The sequence below is a fragment of the Equus przewalskii genome, chromosome 29 (assembly GCF_037783145.1).
Source record: "Equus przewalskii isolate Varuska chromosome 29, EquPr2, whole genome shotgun sequence".
Taxonomy (NCBI): Eukaryota; Metazoa; Chordata; class Mammalia; order Perissodactyla; family Equidae; genus Equus; species Equus przewalskii.
This window is the reverse complement of record NC_091859.1, coordinates 8,457,034-8,477,748: the sequence shown is the minus strand read 5'-3', so window position 1 is coordinate 8,477,748 and position 20,715 is coordinate 8,457,034. Positions and strand designations below refer to the sequence as shown.

The 20,715-nt window shown below is 35.4% G+C and overlaps 1 protein-coding gene across 3 annotated transcripts in view; it reads right to left on the bottom strand.

The window, feature by feature from the left end:
* PTPRQ (protein tyrosine phosphatase receptor type Q) overlaps positions 1-20,715 on the bottom strand; it is a 206,806-nt gene that overhangs the window by 121,843 nt on the left and 64,248 nt on the right. For all 3 annotated transcript variants that reach the window (XM_070599139.1, XM_070599138.1, XM_070599140.1), the window contains 3 exons: positions 17,221-17,341; positions 5,598-5,758; positions 4,798-4,943 (listed from right to left, as the gene is read on the bottom strand). In XM_070599139.1, the coding sequence (XP_070455240.1) occupies positions 4,798-4,943; positions 5,598-5,758; positions 17,221-17,341 (428 nt within the window). The remainder of the gene's footprint in view (positions 1-4,797; positions 4,944-5,597; positions 5,759-17,220; positions 17,342-20,715) is intronic.

Genomic DNA, 20,715 nt, shown 5'->3' with positions numbered 1-20,715 from the left:
CTGCATGAAACATTCAAGTGTTTTTCAAAACATTGACTATTTTTAAACAAGTTTGGGAGTATTACAAAATGTTAATATTTTTTCTTCCTAGTGATGAAGGAATTATGAAAGTGTTCACCTCTTTCTAAGAACACAAATAGTTATTATTAATCTTTAATGGGTCTTCTTTTCTTCTACAACCATGGGGAGAAATGGGAAGGCAGCTAGATGCACTCTCTCGTATGTAGAGTGAGAGAAATTTTCAAATTCTCTTGTTTGACTCCTAGTTAGATTTGTTCCAAGGCATTTTTTGATGATTAGGGAAGCTATGCAAACGTTTCTTTTCTTACCAAATTTTAAACACAACATATATATTCAAACATAATCAATTCTAAAATAAAGGAAAACAGACTTTAAAAAAATCACGTAGGCAAATAGTATGAATAACTTTATAATACTGTCCATCTACATCGGGAACTCTGAATCTCCCCAATCTGCACAAAGCTCTTAGAGTCCTATAGACATGAGTTCACTTCTGGCAGGGCAGCCCTGGATAAGCTGTCTAACCTCAGAGCTGCTCCTTCTGCACCTATAAAGTGGGAATAATCATTTCCTTTGCACCGAGAGCTTTGGAGGGTTGGATGATAGGAAGCACACAAAACACCACGATGTCTACACACAATAAAAAACCAATCAATAGTAATTACTTCACTTAAAAGACTAATATATGATAATCAATTTGGCCTAAATTAATAGTTAGGGTGGTTCTGCAATAGATCCACAAGTTAAATTCAGCAAATTTTTTGGTTCCTTTGCTGGTATGTGGTAGGGAAAAAGAGTGAGTGTAATAAAAGACCTACTTCGATTTTGTGATGACTTATTTAGGAACAGGCAAGTTAAAACAATATAACAATCTCACCCAAAATATGATCTGCGAACTTTGATACATTCCTGTACATCTACTTTACACATGGAATAACTGGCTTACTAAAGTATCTCTTAAAAATATTAACATAACTAAGCCATAAAAACGAAGGAAATCTTGCCATTTGTGACAACATGGACAGACCTTGAGGGCGTTATGCTGAATGAAATAAGTCAGACAGTGAAAGACAAACACCATATGATCTCACTTATATGTGGAATCTAAACAAACAAAAACCTGCGCTCAAGGATCCAGAGAACATATTGGTCGTGACCAGAGGTGGGGTGTGGAGGGGGAACAAAGTGGGTGAAGTGAGTCAAAGGTAAAGACTTCCAGGTATAAAATAAATAATTCATGGTGATGTAATGAAAATATATTAGAGTAGCATTTTGGTGTAAATCTTAATTTTTCTTTCTTATAGAATTTATTCTGATTACCTTTGACCTTGCGGACTGTTAAGTAATGAATTATTTTGAATCACCAGAAGTCATTCCTGATGAGTGCGTGACTTAGCATGCATAGACATGCAACAAATATGAAATCAGATTAATTATCCAGATGATTATTTCATTCATCTATTTATTTTTGGAAAAAACAAGTCTTTGGGCTCCAATTATCTAATTAAGGCTTACTCCTTTGTGTATGCAAATGCAGTCAGAAGTTATTTAGTGAAACCTTTTCAAATTTGATTAATCAACCAGTATTCATTTAGCACTTTTTAATATAATAAAGCACTACGTCAGGTACACTGAGGAAATATGACATAAACGGATAAAAATTAAAATGTGAAAGTTAATACACTATACAAAATATTATGAGTAGTAATCGAAGGAAGAACAAGATGGATTGCCAAATAGTAGTAGAGAGACTAAGTTCCCTAAGGTATTATACTACAAACTCAAGTGCTCCAAAATTACAACTAAGTACCAAAAGTAATGGTGCTCTATTATTATAGTTTTATAGTCTTTCAATTAAAATATTTATTGAGCAATAAACCTCTGTGTGATACAATACCAGAGGTCTTCCGGGGATGGAAAGACAAGTGTCACATGACCCTTTTCTTCAAAGTTGTTTGCTACGGCATAAGGGAGCTAAGACAAGTAGCAGATAATGGAAAGCAGAATGTGATATACCGTGCATGAGGTATTCCACAAGGTTCTGCAGGAAAGAGAAGAAAGAAGGAGGAAAAAAAAAGCCATACACTTATTCTGCTATATAATTTTCATTTTGAGGGTTTCTTCTATTCTAGCAATCCAAAATAGAAGATTAGGTAGTGGAGATTTTGATGCTATATTTAACACGAACTTTAGGAATAAATTAAAGCACAGATGAACTTCAAGCAATATGAGAAATGTTTTAACATCATTAGCCTGTGCCCTCTTGCAGCTGTCACACTTAAAAGCATTCTTAAGATTATTTAATAAAAGATTACGTTTTCTAAGATAGATACATTGCAAGTGGGGTCAGATTATATATGCAGGTTTGAGTAAGTAGGTTGATAAGATCATGTTGAAACTATAGTTAGATATTTACACTTGATTATTTAGATGTGGACGAAGAGAACCAAAATAGAATCACATATAAGCCATAAGTAAATTGTACAGCAGCAAAACCTTTCCTAAGATTCAGAACTACTTTGCAATATTTTTGTTAAATGTATGAAAAAAGAACCTACAATTCGAATGGCCTCTTTGACATCATGACACATTGTTAAATCTGTAAACAACATTGTGGTAAAAAAAAATAAATAAATTGCACTCTAATACCCATTTCTCTTCCCAAAATAGAGCAGAATAAAAAAGAATGGCAAAAATTGCTCAGCGTACAGAGTAGGAAAAAAAAAAAAAAAAACAGATCCTCCTTTCCTATACAACTCCATTCTTAAAGGGCCTTGAGCAGAATGTAAGAATGAAACCGACCTCTGGACTTTCTTTTACCCACTGCTGGGTTAGTCCTGAGACAGCTTGCAAAGTTCTGTTTTGAACCTATGCGTTAGCCTAAACTGCAGTAGATACACTAAAGAAAGTCATACTTTAGTTCCAGTGATTACTGCGCGCCAACAACTAACTCCAGAGGCTAAATTTAGGTTGTTAGTCACAAATGGGATTAGGCAACTTGGAATAACTAAGACTCATCTCTAGTCTCCTGCTTAAAAGTATACAGAGAAATAAGAAAGGCCAGAGTCATAATCAACATGCCGTCAATAGTTTCTATCAGTAAGGTATACATTCTGTAATTTGAAGCATTTCTTCTAAATTAGTGTTTTCCAAATTATATTCCAACGCTGCCCATTCCCAATTCAATCACAACCACTCCATTTTATCCTTTTCATATATTAAAGGTCTGTAAAATATTAAGTTTGGGGAAGTAAAGGAATTCTGCTGAAAAAATTAAAAGTATTTCTCTAAATGAAATGTATGTTAGCTATTTTCATAATTATTATCATTAGTAGAAAGTACCCATCTGCAAACTGTGTGACCCTAGAACCTTGTATACACCAAGTTAAATAAGCACATTCTAGTGATTTCATTAGATCTGATATTGAGTAATAATAATGACAATAACCCTCCTGCTAACAATTGAAAATATTTTTAAAATTGAAGAAAAACATTTATGTTGTGTACAGTAATCCCCCATCCCTCATCTGCAGGGCATACCTTCCGAGACCCCCAGTGGATGCCTGAAACCGCAGACAGTACCAAACCCTGTATGTACTATGTTTTTTCCTAGACATACATATTTGAGGTGTGACGGCAAAACTAGCACAAATATCTTTTTCCTTCTTCACAATTTCACAGATAGAAGACTCATTCTTACCATAGATCTTAGCAACCTTAGCATACAATTTTTGTCTTTCCTTATTAAGCCGAGAACTTTCATCTTTCTTTTTTTTTTTTAAAGACTTTATTTTTCCTTTTTCTCCCCAAAGCCCCCAGGTACATAGCTGTATATTCTTCGTTGTGGGTCCTTCTAGTTGTGGCATGTGGGACGCTGCCTCAGCGTGGTTTGATGAGCAGTGCCATGTCCGCACCCAGGATTCGAACCAACGAAACACTGGGCCACCTGCAGTGGAGCGCACGAACTTAACCGCTCGGCCACAGGGCCAGCCCCAAGAACATTCATCTTTTCACTTAAAGGAATCACTTTATAGCTTCTCTTTGACAAATCCAAATTGCCAGCACTACTACTCTTGTGCTTTGGGGCCATTATTAAGTAAAATAAGTTACTTGAACACAAGCACTGCAATACCGCAAGAGTTGATCTGGTAAACAAGACGGCTACTAAGTGACTAACGAGCAGGTAGCGTGTATAGTGTGGATTCACTGGACAAAAGGATGATTCATGTCCCAGGGGCTGGACTAGGATGGCACGAGATGTCATCATGCTACTGAGAATGGTGAACAATTTAAAACTTATGAATTGTTTATTTCTGGAATTTTCCACTTAATATTTTCTTACTGTGGTTGACCATGGGTAACTGAAACCTCAGAAAGCAAAACATGGATAAGGGGGGATTACTGTACAAAGAAAAATAAATTCTTTTTAGCTGAGAAATAATTGAGGGTAAATGAAACCATCGACTCTTTGGAGAACAATTCTTGGAGGAGTAGAATTGAGGGCCATATTTATATACAGGATTTTAAGTAGGTGGCACCTTCATTTTTGGTAATACATTGAAATGCACGTGCAGGTGTGCCTGCATAGATAGAGAGAGAGCGACTAAAATGTATCTGACATTCCTCCACTATAGTTTTCTGTTTCAATGGGAGTTTTATAAAATGTCTACGCATAATTGTCATTGTGAGATTTTTTTCTACCATGCCAAGTCTATATCATCATCAACAACACTAAAGGATGTAAATAAAGAACTAGGAGAAAATTCAAAGTCTTACCTGCATGTAAGTACCTGAAGCATTTCTGTAATAAACAGAATAATATTGTATAATGCCATTAGGTTTTGAGGGAGGCGTCCAAAAGAGAATTATTGATGAAGAACTGAGATTTGCATAATGAACATCTTTGGGAGGGTCACTTGGAGCTATAAAACAAACAATGGGAAAAAAAACTATACTTGTGGCTCCAAATACTGTCTGAAATGTCCTAAATTTTACCTGCCTTTGATAAGTGATGATAATTGGTTTTCAAAAAAACTTAAGAATAACATCTAATTAGAAGTCAGAAATGAAATCCATAAGTTTCACTGGGCCATCCCTCTAACAGGGCATCATAGCAACATCTAAGCAGAGGACAGACGGATTTCTTACTCATGAAACACTACCCCAGTTCTAAAACATGCCCACTGCCCTGGATTTGAAAACATTATAACAAATTTCTAATTCAAAATACATAATATGAATTCTGATTTATCTTAGAATTTTGAAATCCAATAATAGAGGACGAAAGCATTTTATTTTGTTTCATTTAACAAACGCATAAAATGCTGTGTCACGTTGCATGCTGAGTGCATTTAAAATTTAAACTCATTTAACCTCACAAGGACTCTGTGAAGTAGGTCCTTTATTGTTTCCAGAATACAGACAGGAAACTGAGTCACAGATTGACTAACTTTCCCAACATCACACAGCTACGAAGCGAACAACCAATGACAGACAGGCTTGATAATACGTTTTTATATTTAACACTTTTTCTGAGTAGGATATTATTTTACTTGCCTACATCCATTAGAACTCACCTCCCTCAGGTGATCGAAAGTTAACGACATTGCTTCTTGTTTTCCCAGCACCAAATCTGGTGTTAGCTGTTACATAAGTGCTATATTCAACATTATAGTCCAAATCTGAATACTCTAATGATGTTTCAGTTACATTAACAGTTTTTAATGACGATCTATCCCTGAAAGGAAAAAAAAATTGTTTGAAAATTGAAATTTAAATTAAATGTTACATATATATTTCAAGAATGAGTACACTAAAAGCAAGCAACATTTATGCACATAGATTTATTAATAAAATAAAGATGCCACTTATCCCGAAATGCTGAAAAGAGTGAATTTCAGAATAATTCAATAATAAACTTCTTTTGTTTTCAAGTATATTCAGTAATTCAACCAAGTGTTAATAAGATGTTGATATTAGACTTTGCTTGGACTAATCGTACTAGATCTCTAGGAATACTGTGTATTTGAGGCAATTACAGCATTCCTTTGCATGCCAGCGTTTTAATTGTTCAAACATTTGTTCTTTTTAAGTTTTGGCATAATCTTATTTATTCCATATATAGTGCAAAAGTAACATTTACTTTAGACCAATTCAAATAACTAAATAGTAAATATCTGAACAGTGGTATCTAAAATAGTGAGCCTGTGGGTCAGTCTTTCTTTCTCTAATTAGAAATGAGATTGAAAATAATGTACTTATAACATACAGGAAAGGAAAAAGTAGAGCTCACATCTCTTACTCAATTAAATCTTTAAAATATCTGAAATGACACTCCAGAAAAGAAAATAAATATTGACTCAAAACTCTTCAAGTAAATATAAAATAAAATCCCAGGAGGAGGGAAAAAGTCTAAAGAATAAAATCTTGCTAAGTAACAGAGCACGAGAATTATTTCATTTCAGACATTTTAGTTCAGTTTCCATAGTTTTGACTTGGGTGTAGATTAGAATCTAAACTAAAAAATGGACACGTATATACTGTTGCTGAAAACCATGCATTTTAAAAAGAACTTTAGATTTTAAGAGCAATAAAACTTATTATTAAAAAATTTAGAAAAGAGAATATGATCAATATCACAGAAAAGGTATATGCCTCATGTAATCTAATTTTTTTCCTCCCTTAGAAACACAAGGCATCCAAGAAGTAAATAGATATTCCCTCTGAATATAAAATGCTTTTCCTTTACCACTGAAATATTCGAATTACTGAATCTTTAAGAGGAATAACAGAGTTTAAGTGAATTAACGATATCCACAAAGAGACACATTTCAGCCACGCTTTTACCATTACGAAAGCATCAGTTCACTCCAGATATAAGCATGGTTATCTGAAAAATAGCTGGAAAGCTTACCACAGTGAGAAAAATATGGATGTGGAGTATGTGAGTGGAGACAGGCAGATTAGCCAGGCTATTCAGCGATTCGAAACAGTTTCATCAGACATCCTTTTCAGAAGCAGAAGAGAGAGCTTTCTTTGACTTCACTGAGACCACAGGAAAGGGGCTTTTAAAACTCTTAATGCTGCGTTATTAGTCTGAGAAAGATGCCTTGTCACAGAAATTTTTCCGAATTCCATACTCCTGTCATTGGTCACAGGTCATCAGATCACTACAATATAGCTAAGCCAATTCAGATCTCTAAACCTATGAAATTAGCTAAAGTAATCTAACTGCATTATATCTATTTTCAAAATTCCTTTTCGGGCATATTTTTCAATGCTACCGGCTGCCTTTCATCACTACTTTCTTGCTCTGATCTTCACAGCAAAACACTGCAAATAGGTCTATAATAAGAAAAACTCTGATTATGTTCCGTAGATAATGCAGAATCAAGGCAATTACCCGGAAAATGCAGGTCAAAAATAAATTTTGTCTTACACACCTGGAAATTTCAGTAAAAAGAAGATAGTCTTTATAAATTATCTGAATAACAAACTCAATAATCCACCTCAGTTAGCACATATAGATATAATTTCTACACCCACCCTGGTTTGTCTCCAGGGGCAAAGCAGTGCTAATAAACATTTTTCAGGTACTGATATGTCTTTGTCTGTTTGGGGTTTGCTTTTCTTTTGGAGTTTAGGATTGTGGCTGATGTTTTAATAAGTAAGGTAAGAAAATATCTGAGCATAAATAAACTTCAATTGAAACTTCACCTTCTGAAACAAGTTCAGAATGTATCTAGGCACATAAGAGATGGTTTGCCATAAAACTGAAGGCCAAGAAGAAAGACAAGAAGAGAGAGGAGATGCTGTCCCTGGGGATCTGACTCCATCCTCCCTGCTCAGGCTGAGGCCTGAGCTACGTGCTCTCTGAAGAGCCATCCCAGAGAGCAATCATGCAGTTCAGAGGTCACTCCCTCTCATGCCTCAGAACAGTAGCTCTGATGCTGCTGTAACCAGTTGCTACTCTTGGTTTTAGCTGTTTAGTTTAAAAATCTCTGTTTTGTTCTTATTAGTTTAAAAATATTATAATGGGAATCTTATGTGTTCTATTAAAGTGTTTCATTTCCATTTATAAAACTATATGTTCTATATCTTGATTTTTTCCTCTTATTAAGTTAATAACAATGAACTATATTCTTATTTTTCTGTAGTTGCCTAATGGGATGTATGATAGTATTCAGCCTTCCTTCTATAAATTAACTTGTTTCTCTCCTTTTTTTTACTTTGGTTATTACTAACAATGATGCAGTAATCATTCCTACACAAATATCTTTTCATAAAGGTACTTTTATTTCTGCAGGTTAAAGTCCCAATAGTGTGATTGAGTCAAATGATTGAGTCAAAAATAAAATTTTTTAAATTTTATTTTAATGATAACTGTTCCAAAATAATTACTGTTTCAAATTATAAATTATTATGAATTGGAGTCACAACAACAATGTGTGAGACTACACGTTTGGCCATGCTCTCACGACCAGTGTGGATATTCATCGTCTTATTTTCTGCAAGTTTAATTGGCAAAAATATCTATTTAATTTGCACATCCCTGACCTTGAGTGAGAAAGAATGTCTTCTCATATGTTTATAGGTCATTCATGGTCCATCTTTTTGAATAACTTATTCACATATTTTCTTTTCTCTATTTTATTTTAGTCTTTTAAATGGAGAACAATATATGTCGGGGTTAGGGAGGCATTGTTCTTTTAGATAGGGCTCCACACAAAGAAAGATAGACACCTTCCCCACAGCCTCTGAATTTAGAGATGATATGTATGCAACCAATATTCAACAGAATTCAGCAAAATTTATTGAGCTTCTACTTTACATCAGGAACTATGTTAGACATAAATATGAGTAAGAGACCACCCTTTCTTCAAAATAATGAAAGAAAGCAATAAATTATTATAAAACAGTTCGTTAATAACAATGTGATCTCCTTAAGGACAATAACTTTTTCCCCCCAGTGGCTAAAAGCCACAAAAAAGAGAAAGAGATGAGCAAAGAAATGTTGTGACCAAGAGTAGAAAAGGAGAATAAAGCACAGTGCCAGACATGAAAGAAATTGTTCACTAGAGAGCTGGTTTGTAAGGTTTGAGAGTCAAATAGGGAGTTGAGGGAGCAGGGGAGAGGAAGAGAGGAGGCCTACCAGACAAAGCAGGTCCAACTCTTACGTACCAAAGTCACACACTGTGTGGAAATGAAAAGAATAAAAATGTCACACAATACTTAATCCCTAAAGTAGATGACTGTCAGTATCACCCAAACCTTCCAAGTGGTACACGTTTTCAAACTGAGAAAAACTTAGGGGAGTCCTCAGTGCAATCATTTTACTGATTTAATTCTAGAAGCTTATTAGAACCTTTTAAAAGCTTTTTTTTTTTAATTTGAGAAATTAAAAGAATTTGAATGACTGAAATTATTCTGAATATATATACGATGCAGTTTTTCTCTGTCTACACTCATTGGTCACACCAAGAAAATATCTTGGGATAAGATTAATGGAGTCTTGAAGATGAAGTTATTTCCTAGTTAATTTATAATTTTTTTTCAAAAAAGAGACATATTTTGACAACTAGAGCATAAAGGAAATTCTAGAGCACAAGAGAAGTTTCTTTGCTCTGCTTTACCAATTCCTTTGCTCATCTTATCACATCAAGACCATGCTGAGCAACAATTGTCCCCGTTTCTCAAATGGAAATGGAAAGATTTAAACAAATTCCCCCATTTCCCAAAGTATGAACATGAATCATTTTCTAGACAAGGCTTGAGACTCTTTGAAACGTCATAATCTTAATTCTAATCTTCATCACTTGATATTTCGTTCCATGTGGACAATCTAACCTGATGATACACTCATCCCTGTCCATTCCTATGAATTTATTTTTAAAACTTTAATCTGCTCTTAACTAAACATTGTAGATTAATCCTTTCACTCACTAAATACTACTCCCCAAAATAAGGAATTTCAACATCCATTTACTTGACTCTATCAAATCACTCTCTCTCTCATATGAACCAGCAACTTCTGTAACTGTCTTGCTATAATATAGGAAACTGCTCTTCTCTGTTGCACTTTAGAATAATTACTCTGCACAGCTGGGTAGTATCAGCAGGTTAGTAATTACATATTAAACAACTCTAAACTAGCAAGGCATAAATAGTTGCACATTCTATCATCATAAAGCTTTAGAATCTCAGAAAGTCTAAGTCAAAGCAAGGTATTCATTTGTTGTTGCTATTGTTCCTATTGTCATAATTTTGTTGGCTGGCTGATTTGTTTTAATTTGGCTTAATTTTATTTTGCTTGTTTGCCCTTAGCAGAAAAGACACATTTGTAAGATTAAAGGGAAAAGCCACTAAAGACAATGAGATTGAAGCTGAGGAAGCATACACTTATAAACCATGGCCTTGGAGCAGAGATAGGGAGTAAAGGTCCAGAAGACAGGCGGAGGGATTGTACTTGAGCTGGGGGAACAGGACTTCATCCCCTGAGAATGAACTAAATCCCTCAGGCTAGAATACGGAGTTTGGATTTTATTCCAAGAGTAACGGAAAGTCCTTGGAGCGTTTTCTCCAGGGGTTAATCGTTGGGTGCATGGTTAAAATAAAATTTTAAATTAAATAAAATAAAAATTCAAAATCCCATACAATACTGAGATTCATTCTTTTCTTTGTCTATATATACATACATATCCTTAGTCAAGCTTCAAGACTCCATGTATCTGGCCTGCCACCCCAACAGCTTCATCTCCTCCCGCTTTTCTCCTGTGCCATTATACTCAAGACACAGGCCATCTTGCTGTTGCTCACACCAAGCTTCTTGCTGCTAACCACACTGGATAATATTATTCCAGCTCCTCCATCCAGTTAGTATACCTCTGGACTTTTCAGCTACATGTGTCAATAAGACAATTTAGATTGGGCCCAGTCACTTGAAACTAAAAGAATCTTGGCTAATAACTTATTCCCATTCTTTCAACACTTTCTCATATGTCTTGAAACTGAGTATTTCCACCATTCTCATCACTCCTCCCGTAACAAACTCTACTTTGTCTATATATTCTTTAAAACTGTGGGGCCCAGTAATCCAATTGATTTATACACAGAACAATATAAGTATTCTCTCATAATGGATAAACTCTGTCAACTAATGCAGACCAACATCAAGCCACTGATTTCTTTTGGTAAAAATATCCCATATGAGTTGATGCAATAAGTTTAATTTATTATAACTCCATAAGTCTTTATCACAAATGCTCTTATCAAACTAAGACTTCCTTAGTCCTTTATGTGCACTGTTGAGTTTTTAGAACAAAGGCCAATTATGACATTTATTCATACTGACGCAAGAAAAGCATGATTTGGGAGTAAGACAGATCTGGGTATGAATTCTGGCTCTGGCATCTTCTAGATCTATAACATTAAGCAACTCCTTAATCTCAGCAAGACTCAGTTTCCACAACTATAAAATGGTGATAATATTCTTCTCTTTATGGCATTGCTGTAGAAAACAAATAAAGAAATATACATAAGAAACTGAACTCATTTGTCCCAAAATGCTAACTACTATGCTGTCCCTCCTCTTGAGCCCCTTTCTTCAGCTCTCCAAGGCATTTTGTTCCCCAAGTCTGTAATGCAAGGAAATCACAATTTCTCCCAGCTTTGTACATTTCACAAACATGATGCAAAGATCCCCTAAACTGGAGGTATAAAAACTCAAGATACATACAGGCAAAATAAATGACTAAATAGATTGGATTTAAAACAGAGTGCAGTGGGAACTGAGGTAAACTGCAGAGCTAAGACTCCATCTTAAAGACAGCCTCTATTCAACTCCAGCTGATTTTTATCATGGGGAATACGGCAAAAGTATTCTGATGTTTGTAAGAAACAAAAGAAACTAAAGTTTTACTAGATATCTACTCATTTATAAATGCTGAAAAAATTTTGTTCAGAATTTATTAACAGTTTGCAGGTCTAGAAAAGCATAACTGGTCCACAGATAGCCTGTTTGTAAGTTGTCACCCAAGCTTCACCCAAGTCATTCATAAAAATGACTAGCAAGAAAGAGCTGAGAAAGAGCTTTTAACATCCCACTGGAAATCTCAAGTTAAATTATAAAGAGCACCCTTGTACTCAACCACTCTCTCTATCTGTGTTTGTCTCTCCCATCATCCCACCCTGGCCCTAATATTTCATTTCTACAATGCTGCTTATCAACCTCTCAACACAGTTCATTCATGCTGCCTCCAAGCTTGCAAATACTGTTTCCACTGAGATGTTCTCCTGACTTTCAATTTATTTTTACCACCTTCATTCCAAAGTTGGAGGTAAATTCAGGAAATCTGAAATGACCCCTGTCCCATTCTGATTATTGATCTATATTATATGCTTAAGTCATTAGGTAGTTTTTTAATAGAGTGAAAACGTTTTAGAAAACAGGAGCATTTTTAGCATATGGAAAGCCGTTTGCAAAAGTAAGCTTTTCTGTTACAGGGGAAATTACTTGACCAGTGACATTTAATAAAAAGCTGCATTAGAATTGTTTTGACTTCCTAGTATATTGCTCAGCAAGCATTTTTAAATTATTTCGTATGGGCATATTTTATTTCTAATTAGTCTACAATCATTTTTAAATTCTCTATATTTTTTATCTCCCTGTAGAGTTTAACAAACATCTATCAGATTGACTGACTCAGAATTATTTCTCATAATTAATACTAAGAACACTGAGAAACCTTAAAGCCAAGATTTGCATATAGGCTAGAACTTTCAGCATTGCTTTCATTCCATATTCTTTTAGCTACACCTTACAGGGCGCTCACTTAAAAGTTTTATAAACAAGGAAGAAAACTGCCATTAAGTTTTACAGACAATATAGATGCAATATTGCTAAACAAATCCAAGTTGAATTCAACTAAAAAGTAAATAAGCATTATGTCAGTTTACTAGAGCATCACGCCTCAATCCAAAGCGTATTAAAAGAAAAAGCTTACAGCGCTCTAATTCATTTATTCAATGATGGTTGCCCTAGGAATGCAAGGATTGTTTATCATTTGAAAACAATAAGCATAATTTATCAACATAAAGAAGGAAAAATTGCTATTTTACCAACTTAGATGATAAAATATATCTCACAAAGCAAACTTTAGAAGGAAACATCATTTTAAAACATAATGGGTTAAAAGCAGATTTCTGAGAACACCACCCACAAATCAAATGTGACTCACACAGTAGTTGCTATGAAATGATTGCACATTACCCCTCATGAGCTGTTTTGTAAAGAAATATTCATGACAAGGAGAGAAGTTACCCAGTATAACAAATATAACAGACAGCCTGCAATTTGCAGACATACTAAAAATAGCAAATACACAAAGATGTTTTTTAAAAGAATTTGACAATTATTGGAAGAACAAAAACAATAGAAACTGAGAATTATGAGAGAAACACGGGCCCCTGAAGCAGGAGCTCTGCTAATACTGTTAGCCACCACTTATACAGTGTTTTAAGAGATCCGCACAGATAATTGAGCGGCAGAGCCAGCATTGAAACCCACGTCTCCAAAAGTGCTCCAATCCCAGTTTAACAAAGAATGCAATATTAAAACCTTTTATAAAGAATTCTTTGTATATCCTTTGAAATCCAATTCCTGGGTCTCCTAGGTTTCTAAAGTTAATATATTAAGAATCTCTTTCCCTGACTTCAATAAATTGTTAAATATCTTCAAAGTTTTAATTAAAAAACCTTTATTTTTCACATCTTCATTCCTACAGTTTTTCCAGGCTTGGCCACCCATAAGTTACACACACACTCAGGTACTCAGAAGGTTAATGCACAGTTCTGTAACTGATCAAGTCAGGGCAAAGTGGCCACCTTCCCCACGACTGGACTCCAAGTTCATCTTCCACAAGGACGGCTTACTCGAAACAGCTGTGGGGCAGCTGCAGTTGAACCTTGCCTCCAGATTCCGAAACCAGTGAAGTCAGCGTGATTCTAGCGGCTACTTTCACTTCAGAGTGTCTTGTTCATTGAAGTGGAACTTTTTGAATGGGGAGGCCCAGGTACTGCCTACTCAGTTATAAAAAAAATAGCATTTTCTGTAGTGCTCTAAATTGCAGGCAGGGTGTCAACAGTAAATCCTCTTCCTGACAGGTTATACAGCAGTCCTGCCCTAAGGATTTCTTCCCCTGCATGAATGATTGTTTGCTGGTTGATTCTTTGCTTTTTTGGCTACTTGATGGTCTTCATGAATTTGCTGCGATTCAGCGGTGTTCAAGTAATTCTCTTAGAGTTGGCCTTTGGCTGGGATTATGCTTCAACAGTCTTGAAATGGGGTCCTGGCTCCTTCTGATACAAAGTCAAGGAACGTGAATTTAACCTGCAATATTCTTTTGTAGGTTTCATGGTATGTGCTTGCCTCAAAAGGAGGCTTCGCAACTACAAAAGCACTCTAAGGCTCCAGAGATCCACCTTCTCATCCTGCATTCGACCTTCGATCATCTCAGGGGGCAAGTAGTCCAGGGTGCCGAAGAGAGTGGTTCTCCTGCAGGATGAGGGCATGCGCCGACTGCCCCAAATCTGCAATCTTAAGTTTTCCAACTGATCCAAAAAGGAGGTTTTGTGGCTTAATGTCTCTCTGAATAACTCTCTTTGAATGACAGTCAGAAAGGCTTGCTCTTTCGTATCAGGAAAGAGAGTAAAATGAGAAGCCTCTTAGAAAATCTGTCTTCCGTATGTCACCATGCCCAGCAAGATCTAAGAGCTCCTCTGGAGGATCATCCAGAGCTAGGGAAGGGTGTGGAAGTCACCTTCCCAATCCTGCACACTGCAGATTGGTGCGGAGAAAACAACCAAGAGCATTTAGCTACATGGGTGTTGAGACAGACATGCTAAGAGAGCTAGGGCACTAGAATAAGCCTGAGGTTAGATCAAGAATAAAACAGAAAATAAGAACCTTGAAACTGGAAGCTATGACTGTAGTTGGGCACCAGAATGATTCCCAAAAAGCCTGGTAAGATGAGCCACAAGATCACAGACTTGAGATTTCTTCACCCTACGTTCAGTAGGCTTCCCCTGTACTAGGAATCCATCTTAGGAAGTGAGATGGAAAAGGATGCTCCATGAAAGAGAAGAGAAAAAGCACTACTGAGAGAGGAACGGGATTGTTCTCACGAAGTAGAGCTGGAAAACCCAGGCAGAAAAATCTTGATTCTTACTTTCATTAACGTTTTTCACACTCAGTAAAATGATGTCAAAAACCTCAAAGATATGGGGCCAGCCTGGTGACACAGTGGTTAAGTTTACATATTCCGCATGTCGGTGGCCTGGGGTTCACCAGTTTGGATCCCAGGTGTGGACTTTGGCACTGCTTGTCAAGCCATGCTGTAGCAGGCATCCCACATACAAAGTAGGGGAAGATGGGCACGGATGTTAGCTCAGGGCCAATCTTCCTCAAAAACAACCTCGAAGTCATCACCATTGATTTAAAAATCTAGAAGTCATCATTGATTCATCTCTTTTTTTAATTCCCATAGCCAATCCATCACCAAGTCCTGGCCACTTAAATATACCAAAAAGCTACCCATTTCTCTCATCCATTCACAGGATCATCTGTTGCTCAGATTACTAAAATAGCCTCCTATCTAGTATTCCTGATAACACTTTTACACCCTACAATGCATTATCCATAAAGTATCCAAAGTTCATGAAATTCCCCAATAGCTCCCATTATAGTTAAAATGAAAATGAAATCCTTACTGTGGCTTAGCTCCTGACCTTTGTCTGCCTCCCATCCCCTGGTGCTACTCTCCTCCATCTCTCTAGCCCTCAGCAACCATGACTTCCTTTCTTGTCTTCCAAATGACAACTTGTGTTTCTCCGCAGAGCCTAGGCAGAGAATGTTCCTCCTCCTGAAAAGTTCCAGCCTGAAGATCTTTACATGACAAGAAGCTCCTTCAGCTTCTTGACACATGATCCCTGTCATTCAGATCACAATTCATGCCACTGCTTTACAGAGGACTTCCCCAAGCATTCCATCAAAAGTAGCCCTATCTCCTTTTTCTCTCATGTAATTGTTTATTGGTATATAATCCAGTCATCCCTTTAGAATGTAAACTCCTTGAGGACAGGGACTTATGTGTGTCTCATTCACATGCATTGTTGAATGAATGAATGAAAAAATGAGTGAATAGGGTAATCAAGAGGAATGATTGCCTTCTTTCCACTGCTTCTTTTCCCACTATCAACTCTCAAGTCACTCCCAATTTCACCATGACTAGGCAAAATGACTAGGAATCAGGCAATGAAAACCACAGGAAGTATAGTCCTAAAGAGCAGTATACAATGGGTTTGAAGAGAGATTGAAGAAAGAAAAATCTTAATTTGGGAAAGAGAAGAGTAGATTTCTTTAAAACATCATAGCTTCTCAATGCTGGACCTTCCAAGTAAGAATATAAAAGTAAGAAATGTCTACATTTTATAAAATATCTTGTAAATTGTATTTTCTGAGTTGAAATAGTTAAAATCCACTAGGAAATATGTTACATAACTGATGAATCTTTTTAAGAGGACTTACATTATATCAAAGTGAGGATTTTTAGCTATTGAGTTTTCATGAGGCAGTATAGCCATGTTGTTAATTGATGTGAGATGTATTATAAGATTTCACCTTTTTCACAATTGATGCATAAATAATCATTAATCAGGGTAAAGGTGATCAGAAAAAAAATAAATACACTGCTTACATTTCAATGGAAAATTGACCTTAAATAACAGATATCTAAAGAAATATCTTTTAATTAAATTTTAGTTAAAATTATTCTGCTCAGGGAAACTTAAAAAGACAGTGACAGAGAATATTTGTGTAAAATTCTAGAAGAGTTTAAAATTATATGCTTGTATTCACATAAATTGATCCACGACTTTTAAGAGCATAAATTTAGTACAATTATGAATAGCACATAATTTTTTGTTTTAATTACAAAAGTGGTATTATTTGACTATGCTTGGACTGCTACATAATATGGGAAAAACTTGTTTCTTAATAAAAGCATATTAACTAGCCTATTAATAATCAAGTTCTTAATGTGGCATCACATTCTGAAATTTTTTTTTAAAACTACATTCCTCTTATGTTACAGATTAATACTTGTTCTCAGAACTATTTCCAAAAAAGAAAAAAAAAATTCTTACCAGACATAAACTGTGTAATAGAGGATAATTCCATTTGGCTCCAGGGGTGGTTGCCATGACAACTTCACCATGACACCAGACAACTGTTTTACAGAGAAGTCTTGAGGGGGTGAATCAGGAGCTAAAACGTTGGAGTATAGGATAATGCATTTTATTAAACATATGTAAGAAAAGGTTGAAATGGAAATGTACGAAATTTTTATTATAAACTTTCTGGTAAATGAATCAGGTAGAGTGCCTTTCTCCATGGGCATGGGAGACTGATTGTTTACTTTCAAAATGAGATGATAAAAGAAGATTTTGCATGGTGGTGTTAGAACATCTGTTTCTGTGATTCAATGGAAAAAAATATTTCATGAGAAAAAAGAACAAGGGGTATGTCACAGTGATTCACCTACTGTTCAAGGACATCTTGGTCATTAACATCAAGCACATTATCATCCTCTAATAAAAATAAAACTATTTGAGTGAAGAAATGTAATATACAGTAAAAGAGCTCCCCAAACAATAAAAAGAGCTGGAAAAAATTCACATATCCAAGAAATGGGAAAGTGATAACGGTAACATTGAGAGAGCAGTTAAAATGACTGGCCTCACATATGAAAACTACATTCTTAATTTCAGTTATGTCATTAAACTGTAAAATAGTATCAAAATCTGTTCACTGAGCCTTCAAAACTAAAGGGTTTACAGAGTAAACAGCAATGTTCACAGAAGCAAGAATAGAGACAGTTTAGGGTCCACTTCTAATTCTGCTATAATACTGTAAGAATTCAAATACTTTAGCCGTTCTGCATTGAATAAGCACTAAAAATATTACTGCAAACTAGTTAGCCAAGTTTACATTTCCATTTAGATAAAACATTCAGAATGACTTTTCTTAGCTGCTATATAACAGCATAGTAATATCTTAGAATATTAATACACAACCTTTTCCATGTAAAAGGTATAAATTACTAAACTGTGATCATTGTTATAGTTATAAATGGAAAGTGAACTCACACGTAGCTAATAGAAATTTCAAGAATTTGTTCAGATCTTCAAACAATGTTAATTTATAGATTAGTACATTTGCAGATCACTTTTTCAAATAATTTGGAGAAGATGCTACTTGAATTATTTTAATTTCCTTTTGATTTTCTGCATAATCTCAGCTATAGTTGTGTGTGTACACATGCATGTGTGTTTGTGTGTTTACTTTTTTGATAACAATTTTCCAAAAAAAGTTCATTGAGCAGAGAAAAGTTTTATGAGACGAGTTCTAAGGAATAATGGTGACAGCTGTATTTATATTTTCATTTAGGATTCTCACTGGCACTATAATAAAAATGCTATCAAATATTGATTATTACAAGAATCTATATATCATTTGGAGATGTCAGTTTCCCAAAATATGAATCACCTCCAACTGAGAACTCTCTTTCATTTGTCAAAACAAAAGCCTATGATATTTTTCCTAACATCTTTGCAAAACTTAACTTTTGTTATTGAGAAAAAGGATTTCAATCAAACATAGCACTAATTTAGAACACAATGTGTTGTAACTGAGCATTTCTATTCTATAATATGATTTAAGATGTTTATGTGGAATATCAGACAACACTTGGTGTTTTATATTTAATCTTCAGTATATTCTTGGTTAATTTTTACGTAAAACTTTTTACTGCTAAAGAAATGTAATTAGATGGCTATCTAAGCAAAACACTTCATATCTATTATAGCAGACTAAGTTTTAATAATTTTGGCACTTGTATTCTGAAATAAAATCCAAAAAAAGTGAAATTAGAACAAATAGAATAAATAAATGCAATATCTTTTGCAATCTACCAAGTTCACCATGACAGAGCCTCTGCGGATAGATGAGCAAGGTCTTCACAAGGCTCTGACTCCCTCTGCACAGCAAGGTCTTTCCTGTCTCTCATCCTCCCTCTTTACGCATCTTCCTCCAGCTCACAGCTTAGACGTAACTTTCTCAGCTACGCTTTCTCTGACACCTCAGAGTAGTTAAAATCCCTCTTTTGTCTTCGGAATAATTTTTGGTAGCACTTATATAATATAAAAATTATAAAAATTATTTGTCTACACACGTCAAATTTAGATCTCTTCTACTAAACTGCAAGTTCCTTGAAAGCAAGGAGCTCCTAACACCCAGGAAAACAAACTTCTCAGGCCTTTAGCCATTCTTGATTTGCTGTAATTTTTCAACAAAGGGATCTTGTTCTTCACACTGTTCCTCAGTAATTATACCAATGATACCAATGAGTTGGCCAAGGACTTAGATGGAAATTTACGAAGACTGTGTTTTTAACAGCCCAGGTAATTCGGACACATAGTATAATCTGAAACTATTGACTTGAGTGGTAAAAAGCTCTGTCTGCTCAAAATATATATTCATTACTGGTCTAACTTCCTTCATATAAGACCTCAAATTCTCCGGACTATTTTATTAGATCAGAAACAAAGAAGTAAGCTTTATGTCCAGAAGGGCATTGCTAAAATGATTTAATATATCTTTCTTGGGCATTATCTTAGATAGAAAGGAGAACTAACCTTCTCCTCTTAACCTTTAACCATTGTCCCATTGGGAAAGATTTACTTATTAGGTTAATTTTCACTTTGAGAACAAGAAGAATCCAACTATGAAAAAGTGAAATTTTGGACAGGTAGTTTTGAGGGAGAAACAAGCATAGTAAGTAGAGGCAATGACTAAGGAAGACCAACCCATGAGAAGACTTAGAAAATGAGGCAACCCAGAGCACCCTACCAGGAGGCTTTGATGAAGTAATTTGGTGGAGAGGAAAACAGAGACAGACCTGAAATGGGAAGAGAGGGTACCAAAGACTTTATTATTTTGAATAATTTAAGAGCAAAGCAGAGAAAAGCTTTCCTTCTTCTAGAATTGTATAATGGACATTTTGTCCTGGCAAAAGACTAGAATCTGACATCCATACACTGCAATCTAGCTTGAAGATGGTGAAACTTGAAAGAGGGAAGAAAAGATAACCTACAAACACTTGTGATACACCCAGGCTCACTCCTCATGTCAATATCACTTCTTTTTACAAAAAAAAAAAAAACTGTCTTAAAAGTACTGGGTATACATACATCGTGATCAAGTGGGATTCATACCAGGGACACAGGGATGCTTCAACATCCGCAAATCAATCAACGTGATACACCACATCAACAAATTGAGGAATAAAAACCACATGATCATCTCAATAGATGCAGAGAAAGCATCTGACAAGATCCAACAGCCATTTATGATAAAAACTCTTAACAAAATGGGGATAGAAGGAAATTACCTCCATATAATAAAGGCCGTGTATGACAAACCCACAGCCAACATCATACCCAATGGGCAAAAACTGAACACCATCCCCCTGAGAACAGGAACGAGACAGGGATGCCCACTATTCAACATAGTACTGGAGATTTTGGCCAGAGTGATTAGGCAAGTGAAAGGAATAAAAAGGAATCCAAATAGGGAAACAA